Genomic DNA, 20,889 nt, shown 5'->3' on the forward strand with positions numbered 1-20,889 from the left:
CTTTACTTCACTAAGTGAAATGAGTCAGACAGAGAACGATGAACACTGTAGAATCCCACTTATATCCGAAATCTGAGAAAGCTAACATCGCATAGAACAGACTGGCTACAGGGGCTGGGGAAGTAGAAGAAATAGGAAGACACTGGTCAAAGGGTTAAACTTCCAGTTATAAGAGGAGTAAGTTCTGGGGTCTAAAGCACAGCTGGTGACTGTAGTTAACAATAGCATCTTATACACTTGAAAGTTGCTAAGAGCAGATCTTAACTTTTCTCACTGCATATTTTAAAAATTGTAATTATGTGAGGTGATGGAAGTGTTAGCTAACCTTATTTTGGTTATTTCACAACATGTACACAGATCCAAGTGTATGCAGTATACGCTTTAAACTTACACAAAGTTTTGTGTTAATCTTATCTCAATAAAGCTGGGAAAAGCGGGGGGGGGCCCTCCTGCTGGTACAGGGGTTAAGGTCTCAGCTATCAAGCTATTGCCAGCCAATGCAGCATGAGTTCAATGTCTAGCCAGGGAGGTGACCCACATGGCACAGCAGCCCTCTCCTGTCACCCACTGCTCCCTTCAGCAGCGTATTTCAGTAGATCCATCTGTTCTGCCCCCCGCTGTCTCTGATGAATCCCTCACTCCCTCCTCCCCACACCTCTGGCCTACACCCCAGTTCTTCTATGCAAAAATAAATATTTTTTTTAAAAAAGCTAGGAAAGGGGGATAAACATTTCTTAGAAACTGCTATCTTTTATGTATCAATGCACTTTCAAACACAGGATCCAAATTCATGTAATCCAGATGAACCCTTGGAGAAATTAGACTGACTTGCTAACTGGTTGACCTAACGTGGTAACTTACCATGGTAACTTACGTAACACAGCGCACAGTTGGGTTGGTTTTCTCAATAGGAGCCTAGTTAATCTGAATTTCCTAAACTTCCCACATCAGATGACCTGAAATGACATCCACATGCTTGAGATTGAGAAAATGTATGTAGGGTAAGGAAAAATGTCAGGCTTTTCTGCCCTCCCGCCATCAGGATAGATGATGGATCCTTGCAGTCCTGAATGCATGCCTGATGGCGGGCACCTGGAGTAGTGTGGGCATAGGTAGATGGGATTCACCTGGGCTAAGACTGGGCTTTTAAGGGTGGCGTCACGAGGACGCCAGCAGCAGCAGAAGCCAAGAGAGAAGCAGAGAACGCCGGAGAGCCCAGATAGAGTGAAGCCCTGCTGGGGGCTGGGAGGAAGGCTTTCCTTTTTTTCCTCCCAGCCCCCCAGGCCTTCCTCCCAGCCCCCCAGCGCTCCTGCCTGCCTTGTACCTGGTAAATTCCAATAAAAGACTGCAAAAGCCACTGAGAACTCTGACTCCTCCTTCACCCGGTCTGCTGGATCATAGAAAACCTGCACTGTGTCATTTCGGCCTCTACAATTGGTGTAAGTCGGCAAGATGATCCATGCAGACGGGTATGGAGCCCTCCGAAGACTTGGAGGGACTAAGGAGTAACACTGTGTTTGCCTGTGACAACGCTGGAGGCATCATGGCGGCACAGGAGATGGATGAGGTCCGGGAACTACAGGAAGAGACCTTGTGTGAAGGAGACGCCCGAGAGGACCAGCCAAAGACCCCTGAGGCAGCAAGAATCATTGGCAAAGAAAGGACCACGATTCGGAGCCCACCAGTGCTGATGCAGGGAGAGGCCTAATGGACTTGGACTGACAACTCGCCAGAGGCGGAGGAACTTTGGCAAATTAAGTTTTTGGGACCCTGGGGAGGATGCTATTTTTTGTACACCCCAGGAGATGGGAATCTGGGGGTGGCCAGTGGGCCTTGATGGCCAAAAGCAGCCTGTGTATGCCCAGCAGCCAGGTGGAGGAGAAAAGCCAACTGAGAAGGCAAAAGCTGGTGCTGATGCTAAGTTTGGGAAGCCTTGAGAGGCTGTTAAGCAGCCTAAGTATGCTGAAGGCCAGTGAGTCTCATAAAATCACCTGTGGGTGATGCCCTGCTCGTTGACGAGTGAGGGTAAGGAGCTGAGGAACCCGTTCCTTGGGGGACGGGTGGGGAACTCGGCTTGGGGTGGAGCCCAAGCTGAATGTAGAGTTTGTAACCGAGGACACCTGACCCATGTGCTTGTGCAATGGGTTGGCCTAAGTGCAGGGGTCTGCAAGTCGCATTGGTGGCTACGAAAGCCGAATGTTGGAGCGACTGCAGACAGAAACCATGAGGGTTGGCGATTACCCCCAACAGTATAGAATCGCCAATCCCAGAGTGAGTGCATCCTGGGGGTGGATGCTGTGTGTGGCTTGTAGCCGAGGCTACAGCCAGAGAAGGCCAGGAAGCCTGACGGCTCCTGGTGTGTTGCAGTAGATGCCGTGAGTGGTTCCCCTCCCTCCAATGAGCAGTGCCTTCGGCAGCAGATTTGTTGGCTCATCTGCTGGTACCAATAATTGTCTTTTGCCACTAGGTTGGGGCCCTGTCTGAACTTACTTGTGTTCTGTTGTATTTTATTGCTATATTGTGATGTATTTACTTTTGTGGGCCATGGCTGCATTGTTTGTTTGCTAACAAAACTATATATGAAGACTATATGGCAAAAAACCCTGAGGGGGTGGACTATAGGGTAAGGAAAAATGTCAGGCTTTTCTGCCCTCCCGCCATCAGGATAGATGATGGATCCTTGCAGTCCTAATGCATGCCTGATGGCGGACACCTGGAGTAGTGTGTGGGTATAGGTAGATGGGATTCACCTGGGCTAAGACTGGGCTTTTAAGGGCGGCGTCACAGGGACACCAGCAGCAGCAGAAGCCAAGAGAGAAGCAGAGAAGGCTGGAGAGCTCAGATAGAGTGAAGACCTGCTGGGGGCTGGGAGGCCTGCCTGCCTTGTACCTGGTAAATTCCAATAAAAGACTGCAAAAACCACTGAGGACTCTGACTCCTCCTTCACCCGGTCTGCTGGATCATAGAAAACCTGCCCTGTGTCATTCCTGCCTCTACATGCAACATTACAGACATAATGTAGTTAAATGACAAATCTCTGACTTAAACTTTTCTAGCAACAGAAATCTTGTTCTGTAGTGAATTAGCTGAAAAGTAAAGGCCAAGACTTTTGTTAACCTAATGTCTTTTGTTAACCTAATGACACTGGCCCAATGTTAAAGTGATTTAATCAGCAGCAGGTCTGTGAAGTTCTGAACAAATGCTAAGAGCAAAAACTAGATCACTGGTCACCAAGCACAGGTTAACAAATACAGGTCACATGTCTCTCTCTACAGCTGCCAGAATGACAGGATTCAAAAATGCCTCTGTACCTCTTAATGAGCTCAGTCTTCTGCTCATCAAAAATGTAAAATAGGGCTCTTAGAATGCAGCTCCAGAGTACTTCTGAAATGCGCTACACCTACTTCTCACTTTTTGTATCTGTCCTACAATAAAAATATATATATTTGGTCTCAACCCAGGTTCTTGGCACAGAACTCCCTAAACCCTTAGGATCTACAGAGGGACAGGAGTGTCTTTTGTTATTCATAAGGAGCCCCTGGCAACCACACCAGAGCTTATGTTGATGGGCTGATTCAGGGTGTGGGCTGGTCACCAAAATAGACCAAATATGTGATTTGAGCGGAACTGGAGATTAAGTTATAAAAACCTAACCTAGGAGATTTGGAGACCTTCTCCAGGGCAGTAAAGATATGGAGATGCTGGGAGAGTGGAGTCCCCAGAAAGGGCACAGAAGCGCCGCACCCCTTCCCCATACCTTGCCCTAGACATCTCTTCCACCTGGCTGTTCCTGAGTCATATTCTTTATGATAAACCAATACCTTTTTTTTTTTTTTTAAAGATTTATTTATTTATTTATACAAGCACTGGGTACAGTCAGAAGCGCGGGAGGGTGAGAGAATTCACCAGAGCCAGAGCAGGGAGCAGAGCAGGCAGAAGGACCCAAGTACACTGCTGAGGGGAGCACCGGGCGGCAGGAGAGGTCTGCGCGCGATGTGGGACCCTCCCTGGCAGCCGGGGATCGAACTGACGCTGCAGAGGCTGCAGGCAGCTTCGCCACCCAGCACTCAATTGCTGCACCACCAGGGAGGCCCATAAACCAGTACTTTTAAGTAAGCTGTTGTCCTGCATTCTGTGAATGATCAAGTTTGAGGATAATCACGGAACCCCTGAATTTGCAGTAATGAAGGCAGAAGTGTGAGTGGCCTGGGAGCCCCATCTGCAGCAGGTACCTGAGGTGCAGGTAGTCTTCTGGGAGTGAAATCATAACTTGTGCTCAGAGCTACCTCCAGAAACTGAGTGTCAGGTCTAGACTGAGTTGCCACACATCCAGCTGATGTCAGAGAATTGCAGAATTGGTGTGGGAAAACAAAATGTATTTGATGTCAGGGGGAAAAAAAACCACAAATTAGAAGTCACACTCACTTTAGATAAAAGTTGCAATTAACATGGATGAAGGGGCCTCCCTGGTGGCGCAAGGGATTAAGCACCACACTATGAAGCAATCCGCAGCCTCTGAAGCACGAGTTCGATCCCCGGCCTGCCATGGAGCAACCCACATGGCGCAGCAGACCTCTCCTGTCTCACCCGCTGCTCCCCTCAGCAGTATATTGCAGTAAATCTGCCTGTTCTGCTCCCCACTCTGTCTCTGATGAATCCTCTTGCCCCCCGCATCTCTGGCCTGTACCCCAGCTCTTGTATGCATAAATAAATAAATCTTTTAAAAAAAAAAAATGGATGGAGGGCCTCCCCAGTGGCACAGTGGTTAAGCACTGGGTTGCGAAGCTGCCCGCGGCTTCTGCGGCGCCGGTTCGATCCCTGGCTGCTCCCCTGCCATCGGAGGAGGGTCCCACATGGCGCGCAGACCTCTCCTGCCGCCCGCTGCTCCCCTCAGCAGTGTACTTCGGTCCTTCCGCCTGCTCTGCTCCTCGCTCTGGCTCTGGTGAATTCTCTCACCCTCCCACACTTCTGACTGTACCCAGTGCTTGTATAAACAAAACAAGCAAACAAACCAATAAATAAAACATGTCTCTATAAAAAAAAAAATTCCAAAAAAAAAAATGGATGGAGACATTAAACCAGAAAGATGGTGACCAAGAAATAAAAATACGCATGCAAGACAATGAAAGTATCTAGCAAGGCAGAAGGATAGTAATTTCTGTCTTAAAGAAAAAAAGTTTAGGGCCTCCCTGGTGGCGCAGGCGGTTGAGCGCAGCACTGTAAAGCTGACCACAGCCTCTGCAGTGCCAGTTCGATCCCCACCAGCCATGGAGATACCCACATGGAGAGCAGACCTCTCCTGTCTCGCCCGCTACTCCCCTCAGCAGTGTATTTCAGTCAGTCTGCCTGTTCTGTTCCCCACTGTCTTTGGTGAATCCTCTCACCCTCCTGCACATCTGGCCTGCAGTTCTTGTATAAATAAATCTTGAAAAAAAAAATTTAGTTATATCAGAACATAAAAGATGAGGGAAAGAAATGAGTGGATCCAGTAAATTGTAGGTTTGAGGAAATGTGAAATTAATTTGCCTTGTTTATAATTCCTGCAAAAATGTGTCAAACTGACAAAGTTGATCAATAAGCAAGAGTTACCACAGCACAGCCACCCTAGGTAAAGCCAAAGTCAGGCCTCTGGAAGCTTCTGATGCCATCTTCCCAGAATCAGACCCCAAATTCTGAACAATAAAATTGTTAAGATGCTTTTATATCTAAGTGGTCATTGGCACTTCCCAGATGACCAGAATAATAAACACTGACTCCCACCATCATGGGAGTTCTGATGCAATGCTCAACACCTCATCACTATCTTTAGAGCTTCCCTGTGCTTCAGGCCTACAATATAGAAAAAAACCATCAAATCAAAAAGAGAAAATTGGTGCAGCGGATTGAGCCGGGACTGTGAAGCTGTCCGCAGCCTCTGCAGCGCGGGTTCTATGCCCAGCCGGCCAGGGAGAGTCCCACATGGTGCAGTAGACCTCTCCTGCCTCGCCCACTGTTCTAGTCAGCAGTGTCTTTGGTTCATCTGCCTGTTCTGCTCCCCGCGCTGTCACTCACCCTCCTGCGCCTCTGACCTGTACCCCAGTTCTTGTATAAATAAATCTTTTTTTTAAAGATTTATTTATTTATTTATACAAGCACTGGGTAGACTCAGAAGCACGGAAGGGTGAGAGAATTCACCAGAGCCAGAGCAGTGGGCAGAACAGGCAGAAGGACCGAAGTACACTGCTGAGGGGAGCAGCGGGAGGCAGGAGAGGTCTGTGCGCCATGTGGGACCCTCCTGCGGTGGCCGGGGAGCAGCTGGGGATAGAACCGGCGCTGCAGAGGCTGCGCGCAGCTTCGCAGCCCAGCGTTCAACCGCTGCGCCACCGGGGAGGCCCTAAATAAATCTTTAAAAAAAAAAAAAAAAAAAAGAGAAAATTTACGCTCCCTAGATAAAATTCATACAAGTAGAATGTTATTTAAACAAACAACAGTGCAGTTCCCAGGATGGTGGGAGGTGCTGGAGACCATCCATGCCCTTGCTGGGTAGGGAGGCAACTACAAGTCCTCACAGGGCAGGCATGAAGTCTAATCTGCTAAGGATTTCACTTCTGCCCATTGTTTCAGTATAAGCAGTCAACCATACCGTTATCATCTGTTTCCTTCCAAAACAAAAGGCCAGAAGTTGAGTGTTCAATAAACAAGAACAATGGCAGGGCCTCTGTGGAATTACCAATCCTGTGGGGAACAGATTCGAGCAAATGTTGACATCACTGCTTGGAACAGACACCCGAAACACCAGGATGGATTCCATTTTCCAGACAGGACTCAAGGTCCAAAGCAGTAAGAACTAACTATGAAGAACAGAATAGATTTGTGAGGGAAACCTAGTAGTGGTCACCTGCTGCGAAATAGAATGGGGTTTTGTAAATGTCCTGTTTTCTAAGCAACACATGAGGAAGCTTTTCCTTTCTTCTTCCTGTACTCCCAAAGGAATAGACCATGCCTGTGCAAACAGACATGACATACCCTCAGAAAAGCAAGCAACATCAGAGAGGCTTGGAAACATGTAGAAATGCAAGTTCCCAGGCCCCATATCAACTCTAAGGAATCAGAAGCTTAGGGGCGTGGAGCCAGCCATGGGTGTCTGAGCCAGCTCTCCAGGCAATCCTATTGACCAACAGTTTGAGAATCCTTGCACGAAGAAACCAAGATTTAATTTTTTGCACTCTCACTGCTAGGAAGATAAAGTACTGACTACTTTTCCTAACATCCATGGTCCCCTATGTTGTTAAACATTTGTGTGTAAGTGTCCCTGGAGATGTGTCCATGACCATCAGGGGGATTTAAAATGCAGCTGGGCACTCAAAGGTGTACATTTCCTTCCATTTGGGTCTAGGCTACTCCTGTTATTCCTGATCCCCGTCACTGCTCCTCCTCACCCCTGCACACTCGCTATCAGTTGTGTTTTCTATGTCCTCTACCTAGAAGTCAGTGCCCGCACCCCCCTGGTAGCCCTACACAATACCACTCTCAAGCCAGGCCAGGTCTCCCAACAGCTTCCCACACCACAGAAAACACTCCACCCTCAACTCCATGGGGGTCATGCCATTTACATGCCTGGGTATGTGGATGCTTTTTCTGCCCAAATAATCACGAGTTCTGGGAAAATTAAATGACGTTTTATACCTCTCCTCCACCCTCCCCCCAAAAAAAACTGTAAACAAAGCCAACGGGAAAGTAGTCAGCTAACACAAGATAGAAGCGAAATATTGATGTTCCAAAAAAATAAGAAACTTTGTCTCAAGGCTTTTAAATTGGAATTCATAAGAACTAAGAGGACTAGCTAGACAAAACACTCAAAACAACTGCCACACATGTGTACAACATGAAGGCAGAAAAAGCTAAAAATAAGATTCATGGAACTATAAGAAGTCAGTCCTGGGGTCCATAAGGGTAATGGAAATAACAGTCAAGCTTTTTCAAGAGGTCTAACTTCAATTTCTATCTCTGCCCCTTGTTATTTGTGCAAACTGTGGCCTCCATTTCTTGGTAGAGTAGAGATTACAGGAAACAACAAATCACTTTAAAGAAAAAAATAGCACAGCTAAGCAAAGCATTACTTAATATTATTTCTACTATCTGCAGCTGAATGAAAAGATTTACAGTAAACCAAGCAGCACTTGACACTTAAATTCTTCAGACAAGGCCAACCCTAGACAAAAATAAAAAATAAGCTTAATACATCTTATAGTATCCTCCTACTTTTCCTGTCTTTATATGCAATGCGTCTTCATTTTACCTCAAAGTAATAACAACCCTAAATAGGATATTAACCAAAAAAACCTGAAAAGACACTAAAAACCATAACCAACCTTCACTTGAGGCTTGCCTTTAGAGGGACATCACCCCAAAAGGATACACGAATGCTTACTACCTAGGAGGTAGCTTTCTCTCCGCACTAGACCCAGAAAATTCTACATGTGACTGGAAAATAAAGTAAGGAAAGTTTTATCCCGGGGTAAATGTAAATTATTAGAAGCCAGTATGTCTCAGAAACAAACTATAAAGCAATGTAGGAACCCATCCCAGGATGGCTGTATGCAGAAGAAAGCAACCTGCCCTTGGGGAAAATACAGCAAAGAAAACTGCATTTAAAAAATTTCTACTCTAATCTGGCTTTTCCTCACAACTACCTATAATATCACCAACATATAATGTACCTCATCTGAGAAATGGAATTTGATGAGTAAACCTGTCTGTGAAAAAAAGCATTTTCTAATAATGGAAAGTACACGTTACACCACTCTGAATGCCAAAAAATGACCCCCAAGAAACTATTCAACTGGGACCTACATAAAGAATAATTATGCTTGCTTTCTAGACACATGCTTCTTAAAAAAACACATGCTTCCTAAAAATCAAAAAAGATTCATCAAATGCAATAAATTATACCTTTTTTATATGCAAAGTAAGAAATAGACTTTGGATTTTTCCACATAATTAGGTTTTCTTCTCAGAGCATCTTTTAGAACTAGTGCTTCAGAAAAAAATATTTTAGAAAACATTGTTTGAACTCATTAACCACCAGGGAGCTTCCCTGGTGGTGCAGGGGTTAAAGACAGAGCGCTATCAAGCTATTGCCAGCCACTGCAACATGAGTTTGATCCCGCCAGGGAGCAAATCCACATGGCACAGCAGACTTCTCCAGTCTCACCTGCTGCTCCCCTTAGCAGTGTATATCAGTAGATCTGCCTGTTCTGCTCCCCACTCTCTCTCTGGTGAATCCTCTCTCTCTCTCTCACACACCCCCAACCTCTGGCCTACACCCCCATTCTTGTATGCATAAATAAATAAATCTTTAAAAAAAATACCAGAGGGCTGAGAACAGAGGTATAAACCTTTTAAAAACATAGAATCAACTGGGGCCTCCCTGGTGGCCTAGATGTTAAGCCTCAGCGCTATCACCACTACAGCCTGAGTTTGATTCCAGGCCAGGGAGCTAACCCACATGGCACAGCTGACTTCTCCTGTCTCATCAGGTGTTCCCATCAGCAGTGTATTTTAGTAGATCCTCCTGTTCTGCTCCCCACTCTGTATGTGGTGAATACTCTTATTCCCTACACCTCTGGCCTGCACCCCAGCTCTTGTATGCATAAACAAATAAATCCTTAAAAAATACATTGTGCAAGGGCCTCCCCGGTGGCGCAGCGGTTGAGCGCTGGGTTGTGAAGCTGCCCGCAGCCTCGGCGGCGCCGGTTCGATCCCTGGCTGCTCCCCAGCCACCAGAGGAGGGTCCCACATGGTGCGCAGACCTCTCCTGCCGCCCGCTGCTCCCCTCAAAGTGTACTTCAGTCCTTCTGCCTGCTCTGCTCCCCGCTCTGGCTCTGGTGGATTCTCTCACCCTCCCACGCTTCTGACTGTACCCAGTGCATGTATAAACAAACAAACAAACAAACAAATAAATAAATAAAACATGCCTCTATTAAAAAAAAAAAAATACATTGTGCAAAAATTTTAAATTATGTAAAAAATACATAAAATAAAGATTTATAAAAATAATAAAATAATAATAAATAAATAAAAAATAAAATACAATTTTTATCCATCTTGACTTTCAAATAGTGAGACTAATAAACTTCAGCAGTGGGTCTCAAGTAGGGTTTTTTCAGAGTCTATAGTTTTGGAGTGGGTAAAGGCATCCACTTTGTTTTAAAATCTCAATGGTGATTCTTACACAAAAAGTAAAGAACAATCAAATGGCAGTTTTGTTGAGTTTTTGTAACTACAAGCCTAAATATGATTCTTTACTGGCAATTCTGCACATAGACAATATACAAGAGAGCAACCCTAGTCACACACACAAGGCTCCCCAAAAGTGTTCTATGAGATTCTCCAAAGAAGAGTCATAAAGGAAAAACTTCAGAAATAGTTATTTCTACTCAATCTTATATGAAAATGTCTTCAATTCACACAGAACAATAAAATCTAAGCAGCTCATAAAAATTTTAGGCAACAATCACCAAAGTGAAAATGAAACCCCAAAGAGTTATATTCAAACACAGTTGTTCCTGCAACACAGTCCAAAATATCTACGAAATACAAATTCAAAAAGGTTTTTACAAAGTAAGAAATTCTAGTTAAAGCACCTTACCTTTTCTAGGAGGAAGCTCTCCATTCTGGGTTAACTCTGTCCCATTATATATAATTTCTCCATCTTTAACCATTTCATTCCACAGACCACAGAGCCCATCTCTCGTGAATGCAAGCTGGCAATGATAAATAAGATAAACTTACAGAGCGATCATACTCACATTGCAGTTCCTAAAGAATGACATGGAAAAACAGCTCATTTCCTCTTATTCAATCATTAAACACTTAATGAAAATCACCCCCAAAAAATACAGTAAGTGGGGAAAAGGCCCACGGCATAACAGTGTATATGCTATGCTAATTTTCATGATAATACAAGAAAAAATACAGATATACATGCTTGCACTCTGGAAAGAAAAACCAGAAACAATGAACAGTTACTGCCAATGTAGAGAAGGGAATGAGAATATAGATGGAGGGCAGCAGAGATGACTAAGAACAAAGTCTTGAGTATGCCTTACATAATTTTACTTCTAAAACATGTGTACATGGGGCCTCCACAGTGGTCTAGAGGTTAAATCTCAGTACTATCACTGCTACAGCCTGGCCAGGGAGCTGACCCACATGACACAGCAGACCTCTCCTGTCTAACCCAGTCTACCCGCTGCTCCCCTCACAGTGTATTTCAGTGGATCCGCCTGTTCTGCTCCTGGCTCTGTCTCTGGTGAATCCTCTCACCCCCCACCCACGCACCCCTGGTCAACACCCCAGTTCTTCTATGCAATAAATAAATAATTTAAAACAAAAACATTACTTTCTTTAAAAAAAAACATATAAATGGTCTTCTTGAAAAAGCAAAACGTATAACTTATGTTTATGAAAAAGAAAAGTATTTTAAGAGAACTTTGAGCTACACATCCAAAGGGGATATACTCTATGGGGTGGGAGAATCAAATTTTACTCATTGGTCTTAATGATAATCATAATATTGGCATTAAAATTTTAAGTATGCTAATGTTATTGGACACTAAAGTATGCTAATAAAGTATGCTAATGTTATTGGACACTAAGATTTTTAAGTGCAAGAGATAAAAATCAGAACATTTTAAAAACTATCTGGGGCCTCCCTGGTGGCGTAAGGGGTTAAGCACTGCACTATGAAGCAATCTGAAGCCTGTGCAGCGCGAGTTCGATCCCTGGCCAGCCAGGGAGCAACCCACATGGCACAGCAGACCTCTCTTGTCTCGCCTGCTGCTCCCCTCAGCAGTGTATTTCAGTCAGCCTGTCTGTTCTGTTCCCCACTCTGTCTCTGGTGGATCCTCTCAACCCCCACATCTCTGGCCTGTGCCCCAGCTCTTAGATGCATAAATAAATAAATCTTCAAAAAAATTTGATTAGAAATCTCCATATAAAATTCTATTGTAATACATTTGCTAGTTGCCTTTGGAGAGGACCTTCAATCAATAACACTCTGACAGAGTAAGTACAACCAGCACCCAGACATTGGTTTCTAAGTACCACATCTCACTAAATAAAGCAAGTCTTCGGGGAAAAGTCAGTCTCAAAGGTCAGGGCAGGCAAAGTGACACTGGATTATCTCATTTTTGCATCAAAAAAATTGCTCACGGTCTGATGGGAGCTCTACTGGACAAACTTAGGACAGTTTTGAGCTGCAAAATACATAACAACTATACTGAGCTGCAAGAACAAATAAAAACACAAGTCCATTAGTGCAATTCAAAGAGGAAAAAAAACAAATATGCCTGGTTTGGCAGAAGTTGTGTGACAGAAAAGGCTTCCCAAAGCAAGCTGTCAGTTGGGGTGAAATAGGGGGTGGGGAACTGAGGGATAGCAGCTGAAGGCATCCTCTGAAAACTGCAGATGCAGCAGCAGCTCTGTGACACAAAGCACTTTACATTAAAATAGGCACATCTCTGCCCACTTTCAATGGCAGGCCTGGGCTGCTGCTTTGTTCACAAGTTCACTAGCTCATCCCTTGTCACCACATCCCTTGTCATCAGTGGCGCACACCACCCTCATGAAGCATCCATGATGCCCAATTTGTTTCCTTAAAATGGAGCAAGGATTGAAGGAAACTTTGTGAGCAATCTCAGCATAGAACTCTAGACCCTCAAGACTTTTTCTGCCCAATCTTTTACAGCTCTCTCTCTCGCCTAACCTCTCCAAGCAGTGTTCTATACTCTCACTTTTATCTAAAATGTCTATCAAGGGCCTCCCCTGGTGGCGCAGCGGTTGAGCGCTGGGCTGCGAAGCTGCCCGCAGCCTCTGCAGTGCCAGTTCAATCCCCGGCCACCAGCGAGGTCCCACATGGCGCAATAGACCTCTCCTGTCTCGCCCGCTGCTCCCCTCAGCAGTGTATTTCGTTGGTCTGCCTGTTCTGTTCCCCACTCTGGCTCTGGTGAATTCTCTCACCCTCCCGTGCTTCTGACTGTACCCAGTGCTTGTATAAATAAATAAAAATAAATCTTTAAAAAAAAAATAAATAAAATAAAATGTCTATCAAAACTCTAAGACAGTCCCCCAAGATCCTCACCCTCTGGTGCACTGCACACCACCCTCTGAGTGTGGGTGACACCTCTAAAGAGGATTAGCTCTCATACCTGTGACTAGGTTATGTTTCCTTCTAAGGCAAAAGTGAAGGCATTTCTCAGGTAATTAAGGTCCCAAATCCATTGATTTCCAGTTATTCAAAAGGAAGTTGATCCTGAGGGCCCCACTTACCAGTGGGAAAGCCCTAAGAGGACAGGCCCATCTCTGTGGCTATAAAGAGGCAAACAGCCCTGCCAAGAGCTACCCATGGAGGATGGCCTCAAGGAGCCCACGACTCAGTCCCACAACAGCAACAACTGAATTCTACCATCAGGAACACAATGAGACAGCAGATGAGAGCACAGCACAGCAGACATCCTGCTGGTAGCCTATAATATCCAAAAGAGAGGGTCCAGGGGCCTCCCTGGTGGCACAGGGGTTAAAGACAGCGCTATCAAGCTATAGCCAGCCACCACAGCACTTAGATCGATCCCCAGCTAGCCAGGGAGCAACACACATGGCGCAGCAGACCTCTCCGGTTGCACCCACTGCTCCCCTCAGCAGTGTATTTCAGTACATCTGCCTGTTCTGCTCCCCAACTGTCTCTGGTGAATCCTCTCACCTCCCCCGCCGCCCCCGCACCTTGGGCCTATACCCCAGTACTTGTATGCATAAATAAATAAATCTTAAAAAAAAAAAAAAAGAGAGAGAGCAAGAGACACAGAGAGAGAGAGAGAGAGAGAGAGAGAGAGGGTCCATCAATGACAGACTCTTGCCCCACAGAAACTGGAGAAAGGACACAATGAGTTCTTGTAAGCATTTAAATACGCGGTCAGTGACTTGTTACAAAGCAATAGAAAACCAATTCAGCATCCAACTTAATTTTCATGGAAGCAATAACTTTCTTTCAACTCTCATATTTATCTTTCACATCACTAAAAGAGAACTGCCATAAACATAATTGGGGCCAAAGGATATGACTCTTGGCAAGAGTATCAACTGGCAGGGGTGGGAAAGTAAATTCCTCCCTAAAAACTGGGCCATGAGCATTCAGGGGCCTTGGGGCTTTAGAAAGGGGATGGAAAGAGCCGGCTCATCAGTGAGCTCAGGTGACAGGAGGCCAGCTAAGACCGCTGGAGTTCAACCCAGTGCCCACACGCCCACACAAAGCAAACAGAAGCAGACTAAAAAGCCCCCTGAGCGCCGTGCTCCAGAAGCCATCTTGAGTTACTCCAGGAAGTAAATGCTCTGAGCCTTAAGTCACAACTCCGTAGCAGGGCAATGCATGGAGACAGAGATGAAACTAGAAACAAGAAAAAATAACTTACATAGCCATTGCCAAAGAAACCCTTCCCAAAAAAGGATGTGAGCCCAAGCCAGGCCAAGGGAAATAGAGGATTTACAACATCTCAGATCAAATAGGACAGACCAGATATGAAAGAGGAAAGAGGCAGGGAACAGAATAGGAACGAGGGAGAATTCACTCTGTTTTGTTTTTTTTTTTTTTTTTGAAGATTTATTTATTTATACAAGCACTGGCTACAGTCAGAAGCGCGGGAGGGTGAGAGAATTCACCAGAGCCAGAGCGGAGAGCAGAACAGGCAGACTGACGAAGTACACTGCTGAGGGGAGCAGCGGGCGCAGCAGGAGATGTGTCACGCCATGTGGGACCCTCGGCCGGGGATCAAACCGGCGCTGCAGAGGCTGCGGGAGCTTCGTAGGCCAGCACTCAACCGCTGCACCACCGGGGGAGGCCCAATTCACTCAGTTTTAACCACTGATATTTGTACCAACTACTGAAGATAACAGACAAGGAGATCCCGCACACACACATACATACACAGAGTAAACAAATCTAGAGCCAGAGTGCACAGGGCCAGAAACTCAAGTCTGGAAGTCATCAGCAAGTGGCTACAGACCACGGCTTGGAGGATACATCAGCACCCATGGGGAGAGGGTAGACCCAAGTCCTCAGCCCCAGTGACAAACTGGGCTTTCCAGCGGGGGCGGAGGCAGGCAAGGTTAGTGCTTGGGTGCAGCATAGCTTGGGAAACTTTGGGTGGAACTATTAACAAAGAAAAACTGCCCAAAGATGAAACATTTAAGGCATAAACCAAGGAAGAAGCTCAGTTTACATGGAACCGATAATTATTACCACTACCCATTCTCTCATCTCTTGGGTCAAGTGGGAGGGAAAAAGGCAGGGCTAAGGCTGTGCAGAAGGTGGAGACTGGGCGTGTGGAGGGAGACTTGCTGGAGAAACCACCTCAATGTGCAACCACCCAAAGATGGAAGTGGGTGTGGACCTCAGTAACCACTATTCAAAGCACAATGGCTCAGGCATCTCAAAGGATTTGAGGAAGGAGGAAAATCACCAAGGCAACACAGCAAGCCTCCCTCCCTAGAGGGGGCTTGAAAGAGCTAGACTGAAAGGCAGAGATGAAGGCCCTGGGGAAAGTGCTCCAGGGCACTGAGGTAGTACAGGATCCTGCAGGGAAAGAAGCCAGGAAAACTGGAAAATAATCATGACAATGTAAAAAGACCCTGAACAGGAAATAGAAGCACTTGAATTTGTCTATTTATGAGTATATGTAACTGGTATCTTCTCTTCATTAGTAGCTAACTGACTTAAAGGTCCCAATGGAAGATGGTATAGGGTTTAAAGTTTCCTTTTAGGCACAGAATACAGATATTTCTAATTAGTATTGTTTAGTGCTAGGTGCCTTTTCCAACTTGCTCTCATTTTCTTACCTCACTCCTCTAAATTGAGAGTAGGTAAAGGTGTTTTTCAAGGAGCCAGCAAGGTGGATAGTAACAGGGGAGTTTAGGGGGGCAGTGAAATGAAGTTCAGAGGTTCAGTTACTTGACCAAGTTCACAAAACCCTGGGTATGTCAAAGGTAGGATTTGCGAAAGGGCTTAACTCCCAAGTTTGCTCTCTTCTTACCAACACACCCACACACACACCCCCACCCCCCACACACACATACACACACACTGGAGCTCAGAAGACTCATGTCCCCTACAGGTGCTACAGACACCTAAAACACCAAATACAATAGGGCAATAGATCGTAAAAGTCTCTATTAAAATGACTACAGATGCTCCTGGCATTTCAATGTGGTCACATCCCAAGAAACCCAAGGTAAGCTGGTAATATTGCCAGGAAAAAATGCACTGACACATCTGCCCTGCTGGACATCATAGCTTAGCTCAGCCTCCATTAACATGCTCAGACACATTAGCCTACACCTGAGCTGTTATGTTCAGTTTCACGCAGAGTATTTGCCTTCCTCTTCAAATCACCAGAAGCAGGAGATACATGAACATTTTGTAGACATGAGAGAATGTGAAAACACAAAACACAATATCCAAACAGTGGAAACAGAGTACACTGTATAGTACTATTTCCCCTCGTGCTGACAGGGAGCATGGGATCACTGCTGCTGTCCAGCACCACCACAGGGCATCCTATTGCATATGGCTAACCAGTGGGAAAGATCAACCTTCAAAATTTGAAGTTCAGCTTCCAATGACAGCCTACAGCAATCACACCACTGTAAAGACAAAAAGTCTTAAGCCCACAGTTTTAAGCCAGAGACCACCTATCCTTCAGAATTGCACGATTACACTAATAAAATCCAAAACAGAAAAATATGCCAATTGAATGGCATTTTGGTTGACTTATAGGCCTGAAAATGTTTCATTTTTCCTATTTTTATGGCTGAAATATAATCTCTAAATATCTGCAGATATCTGCAGGACAACATGTCAATTCCAAAAATTTTTAATAACAGGTTTCTAGAACAACAGGGAAGCTCAGAAAGAAACAGTGTATCGATCTATTCAAAAGTCATCTAAGGGGCACAGGGCAGTGAGGAAGAGTGAGCCTGAGACCTTACAGAGAAGATCATCTAAGAGCCTCAGGGCCTCTCCAGAGGCAACTGATTCTAGGAAGACACTGGAGCCATGGTAATGGGGGGAGGGGAGCGGGGAGTGGGGGGGCCTGGGGAACACACCATGCTCAATGGGGCACACACACCAGAAGCACAGCTTAGGTGGAAGCAGACTACTGCCTCCCCCAGGTAGAAGCCTATTTTGAATCCTTCAGTTCCTGCTGCTCTGAAGTAACCCGGATGGCGAGTGATCCCAGGTCAGCGGGGTCCTCTCTGGAGAAGGATATCATTACCCAGGCCTTGAGTTATCACAACATTTTACATACAGTAACCACAACTTAAACAAAAATAATAGTAGGTAAAACCACACGATTAAAAAACGAAAAAAAGAGAAGAGAAATCAAGATCAATAAATCAACAGAAACAGATCATGCGCAGATCCAGATACCAGAAGTACAGGCAGTCTTGGTCCTAGAAAGGAGAGTCTGAGGAACAGATGAAGATGCTGATGCTTTACTTGACAGTGGCCAGCTCAGGGCTGTGAGGAGCAGGGAGCATATGAACGCAGAATTTTACTAGGGTTCAGCAAACGCCACAAGCCCAAAAGGGGTCCCTTCTTTGAACTGAAAGAGTCCTTCCGATCATGTTTTTTACATTATTCAATGGTTGAAAATAATCAAAATAAGAAAAATATTTTGTTGACACATGAAAATGATGACAATCAAACATCAACATCTATAAAGCTGTACTAGAGCCAGCCACACTCGCTTGCTTAGGTACTGTCTGCGGCTGCTTTTGCACAACAGCAGAAGTAAGCAGTTGTTACAGAAAACATATGGCCCACAGGAACATTTTCTATCTATCTGGCCCTTTACAGAAGTTTGCTGACTCCTGTGTTACTGCACCACCCCCACCCCACAGAGCTGCAGATACAGAAGGTCTCTCAGCCAGAAACCACATCACAGAACAATCCTAGGGAGGAATTAAAATCCCCAGTTCCCTATCTCTCTCCCAATCAAGCAGGGAAAGCTCCCCTTCTGGAGAGCTAGCTCCTACTTTCTCCACCTCCCAGACTTTGTCATCAGCTCCAGCTGGGAAGTCATAACCCACACACTGTTGTTACGCCTAAGACTGAGCAGAGGGCAGCCCATAGACATGCCGGGTTGTCAACCCAAAGAGAAGGGGAGCACAGTGGAGTAATCTAAGAGGTGCACAAGTTTAAGATGGTCAAGCAATTCAAAGATCAGACTGAAAATGTCCACAGAGAGTTGGAAATGATTGTAAAAAAGTACCCAATGTGACAATTAAACCACCAAATACTTCAACATTTAAAATAGATACATTTTATCAAATATAATCATAACCCAGTGAAATTCATTCACACCAAAGCATGGAAATTCTAGAACTAAAAAAATACAATTCTCTAAAGCTAAGAGCTTACTGAGATTAAAAGCAGATTGGAAAGGCCCATGCTTCTGCCTGTAAAGGATTAACCTCTGTAGGAATTACCTCTGCTTTAAACAATTACAAAATCAGAGAGAATACACCAAGTAGTTGTATTCAAATGCTAAACAACAGACAGCCCAGAACTGTGATCCCTGAGAAGCGAAAAATGAAGTAAGGTCTACAAATTGCCAGTGCTTACTGCCTACAGGTAGCTTCCCACTGCAACAGAGAGGGGTTGTGTAGTTGAGCATCAGCATCTTCATCCGTCCCTCAGACTCTCCTTTCTAGGACCAAGACTGTGCCTGTACTTCTGGTATCTGGGTCTGCGCAGCCTCGGTTGAACCGAGGTATTTGTGTCGTGAGGAGACAGATGAACTGCAAGTAGGTCAAAGTGACAATACAGGGGCCTCCCTGGTGGTGCAAGGGATCAAGACACACCTATGAAGCTCCCTGGCCAGGGAGCTACCCACATGGCACAGCAGACCTCTCCTGACTTGCCTGCTGCGCCCCTCAGCAGTGTATTTCAGTCAGTCTGCCTGTTCTGTCCCCCACTCTGTCTCTGGTGAATCCTCTCACCCCCTCCCACCTCTGGCCTAAACCCCAGTTCTTGTATGCATAAATAAATAGATAGATAGATAGATAGACAGATAGATAGATAAATCGAAGAGAAGAGAAGAGGAGAGAAGAGGAGAAGAAAAGAGAAGAGAACCAAGGCCACAGAAAGAAACACTAGAGAAGAGTAAGGCAGAACCCCTATGAGTCACAATTTAGGGAAAGCTTGTTTCACCACCCAAAACAGAAAGACCTCCCAATATGCCAAGCATCAGAATCCTAAGGATACTGTCTTAATAGGGCAGGTATATTAGCGCAACATTAAAGATTATGTAGATCTGTCCAGACAAACCTTAGGATCAAGTTTTAAAAAGATCAATCGACCCCAAGTAACTTACATGCATGCCAGACAAAATTAATGTTCTTTTAAGAAATAAAACAAATTCCAGCACAGCAGAACTTATTTAAAATGTCCATCATTCAATCAAAAAAAAAAAAAATTGCCAGGAATGTAAACATGCTTCATAGCCAGCGCAATCAGTCAATAGAAATGATAGAACAAATCAACAGAAATAAATCCAAAGATGACAGATGAGGGAATTAGCAGATAAGCACATTTAAAAGCTTCATAATAGATATGCTCCACATACTCAGACAAAAATATGAACATGATGATGAGTGAAATGGACGCTATCAAGAGAACCCAAATGGAACCTCTAGAGATGAAAAACAATTGCTAAAATAAAAACTTAAATGCACAGGATTAATAGATTAGACACTGCAGAATAGTTACACTATGTTCACCATGTCTATGCATATAGCTAGTACATGCTACCGACTCTTCTCCTTTTCAACACTCATTTGGTTTAGATAGCATGATTAGATGCTTACTGCCCATCACCAGCCTCCATGTCAAGCTACAGTCATTCCATCATCACAGATTTTTCACTACTTCCATTCTTCAAGAGGAGCTCATGGCAACAAGATTTCCCGAGTTCTTGTTCATATATAAGTTTGTGTCATCTTTACCAGGAAAGTTACTTTTGCAGGAACATAAAACCCTTGGCTCACATCTTCTTGAGTACCCTAAAACTGCTATTCAACTTCCTTCTGCTTAAAGTCTTGTTGTCAAAATCAGATAGTAAAGTTATTTTCTTCCCTTTATATTATCACAATTAGTCTTTTCCAAGAACCAGAGCTAAAAGTTTCTTAAAAAGACTAATGCAATTTATAAACACCAACAAGACTGATCCAAAAAACAAAACATACAAATAACCAAAAACATGAAGAAAAAAGTGAGCAATGCTACCTATCTATCCTACAGACAAAAAAGTAACCACAAGAAGTCATTATGAACATTAACTAACTATACTTATAAAATTCTTTTATTTCTATGTCTCATCTATCAACTGGAATAAACTAAGAATATAATTTACCAAGATGTTTATGTTTTTCAATCTACTGATATTTCCAAGCATAAAGTGACAGTATATACACTTGAGTAAGTTTGACTTTAAAAGCTAACTTTTATGCTCAATCATTTTAAACTGGTGATTAGAAGAGACAAATAAATGGCCAAAGGTGCTATCTATACCCAACAACTTTGATGGATCTGAAAGGCATTATACTGAGTGAACAAAGCCAATCTTAAAAGGTCACAGAACATACGACAGTTACAAAATGACAAAATTATAGAGATGGAGGACAGAGTAGTGATGGCCTGCTGTCAGCAATGGTGGAGAAAGAAGAATGTGACTATAGAGGGGCAGCAAGAGGGGGATCTTTGTGGTAATGAAACGGTCCTGGATCTTAATTGTGGTAGTAATTACATTAAATAGATACAAATAATAAAATGGCACACACTGTTAACAATGTCAA

At 44.4% G+C, this 20,889-nt stretch overlaps 1 protein-coding gene across 5 annotated transcripts in view; it reads right to left on the reverse strand.

Moving 5' to 3' along the window:
* HERC2 (HECT and RLD domain containing E3 ubiquitin protein ligase 2) overlaps positions 1-20,889 on the reverse strand; it is a 160,850-nt gene that overhangs the window by 135,852 nt on the left and 4,109 nt on the right. For 4 of the 5 annotated variants that reach the window (XM_037510126.1, XM_037510129.2, XM_037510127.2 and 1 more), the window contains exon 3: positions 10,631-10,745. The exons of the other annotated variant lie outside the window; for it this stretch is intronic. In XM_037510126.1, coding sequence (XP_037366023.1) covers positions 10,631-10,745 — 115 coding nt within the window. The remainder of the gene's footprint in view (positions 1-10,630; positions 10,746-20,889) is intronic. 5 annotated transcript variants of the gene reach the window in all.

The sequence above is a fragment of the Talpa occidentalis genome, unplaced genomic scaffold (genome assembly GCF_014898055.3).
Source record: "Talpa occidentalis isolate TD23 unplaced genomic scaffold, MPIMG_talOcc4v2.1 talOcc4.14, whole genome shotgun sequence".
NCBI lineage: Eukaryota > Metazoa > Chordata > Mammalia > Eulipotyphla > Talpidae > Talpa > Talpa occidentalis.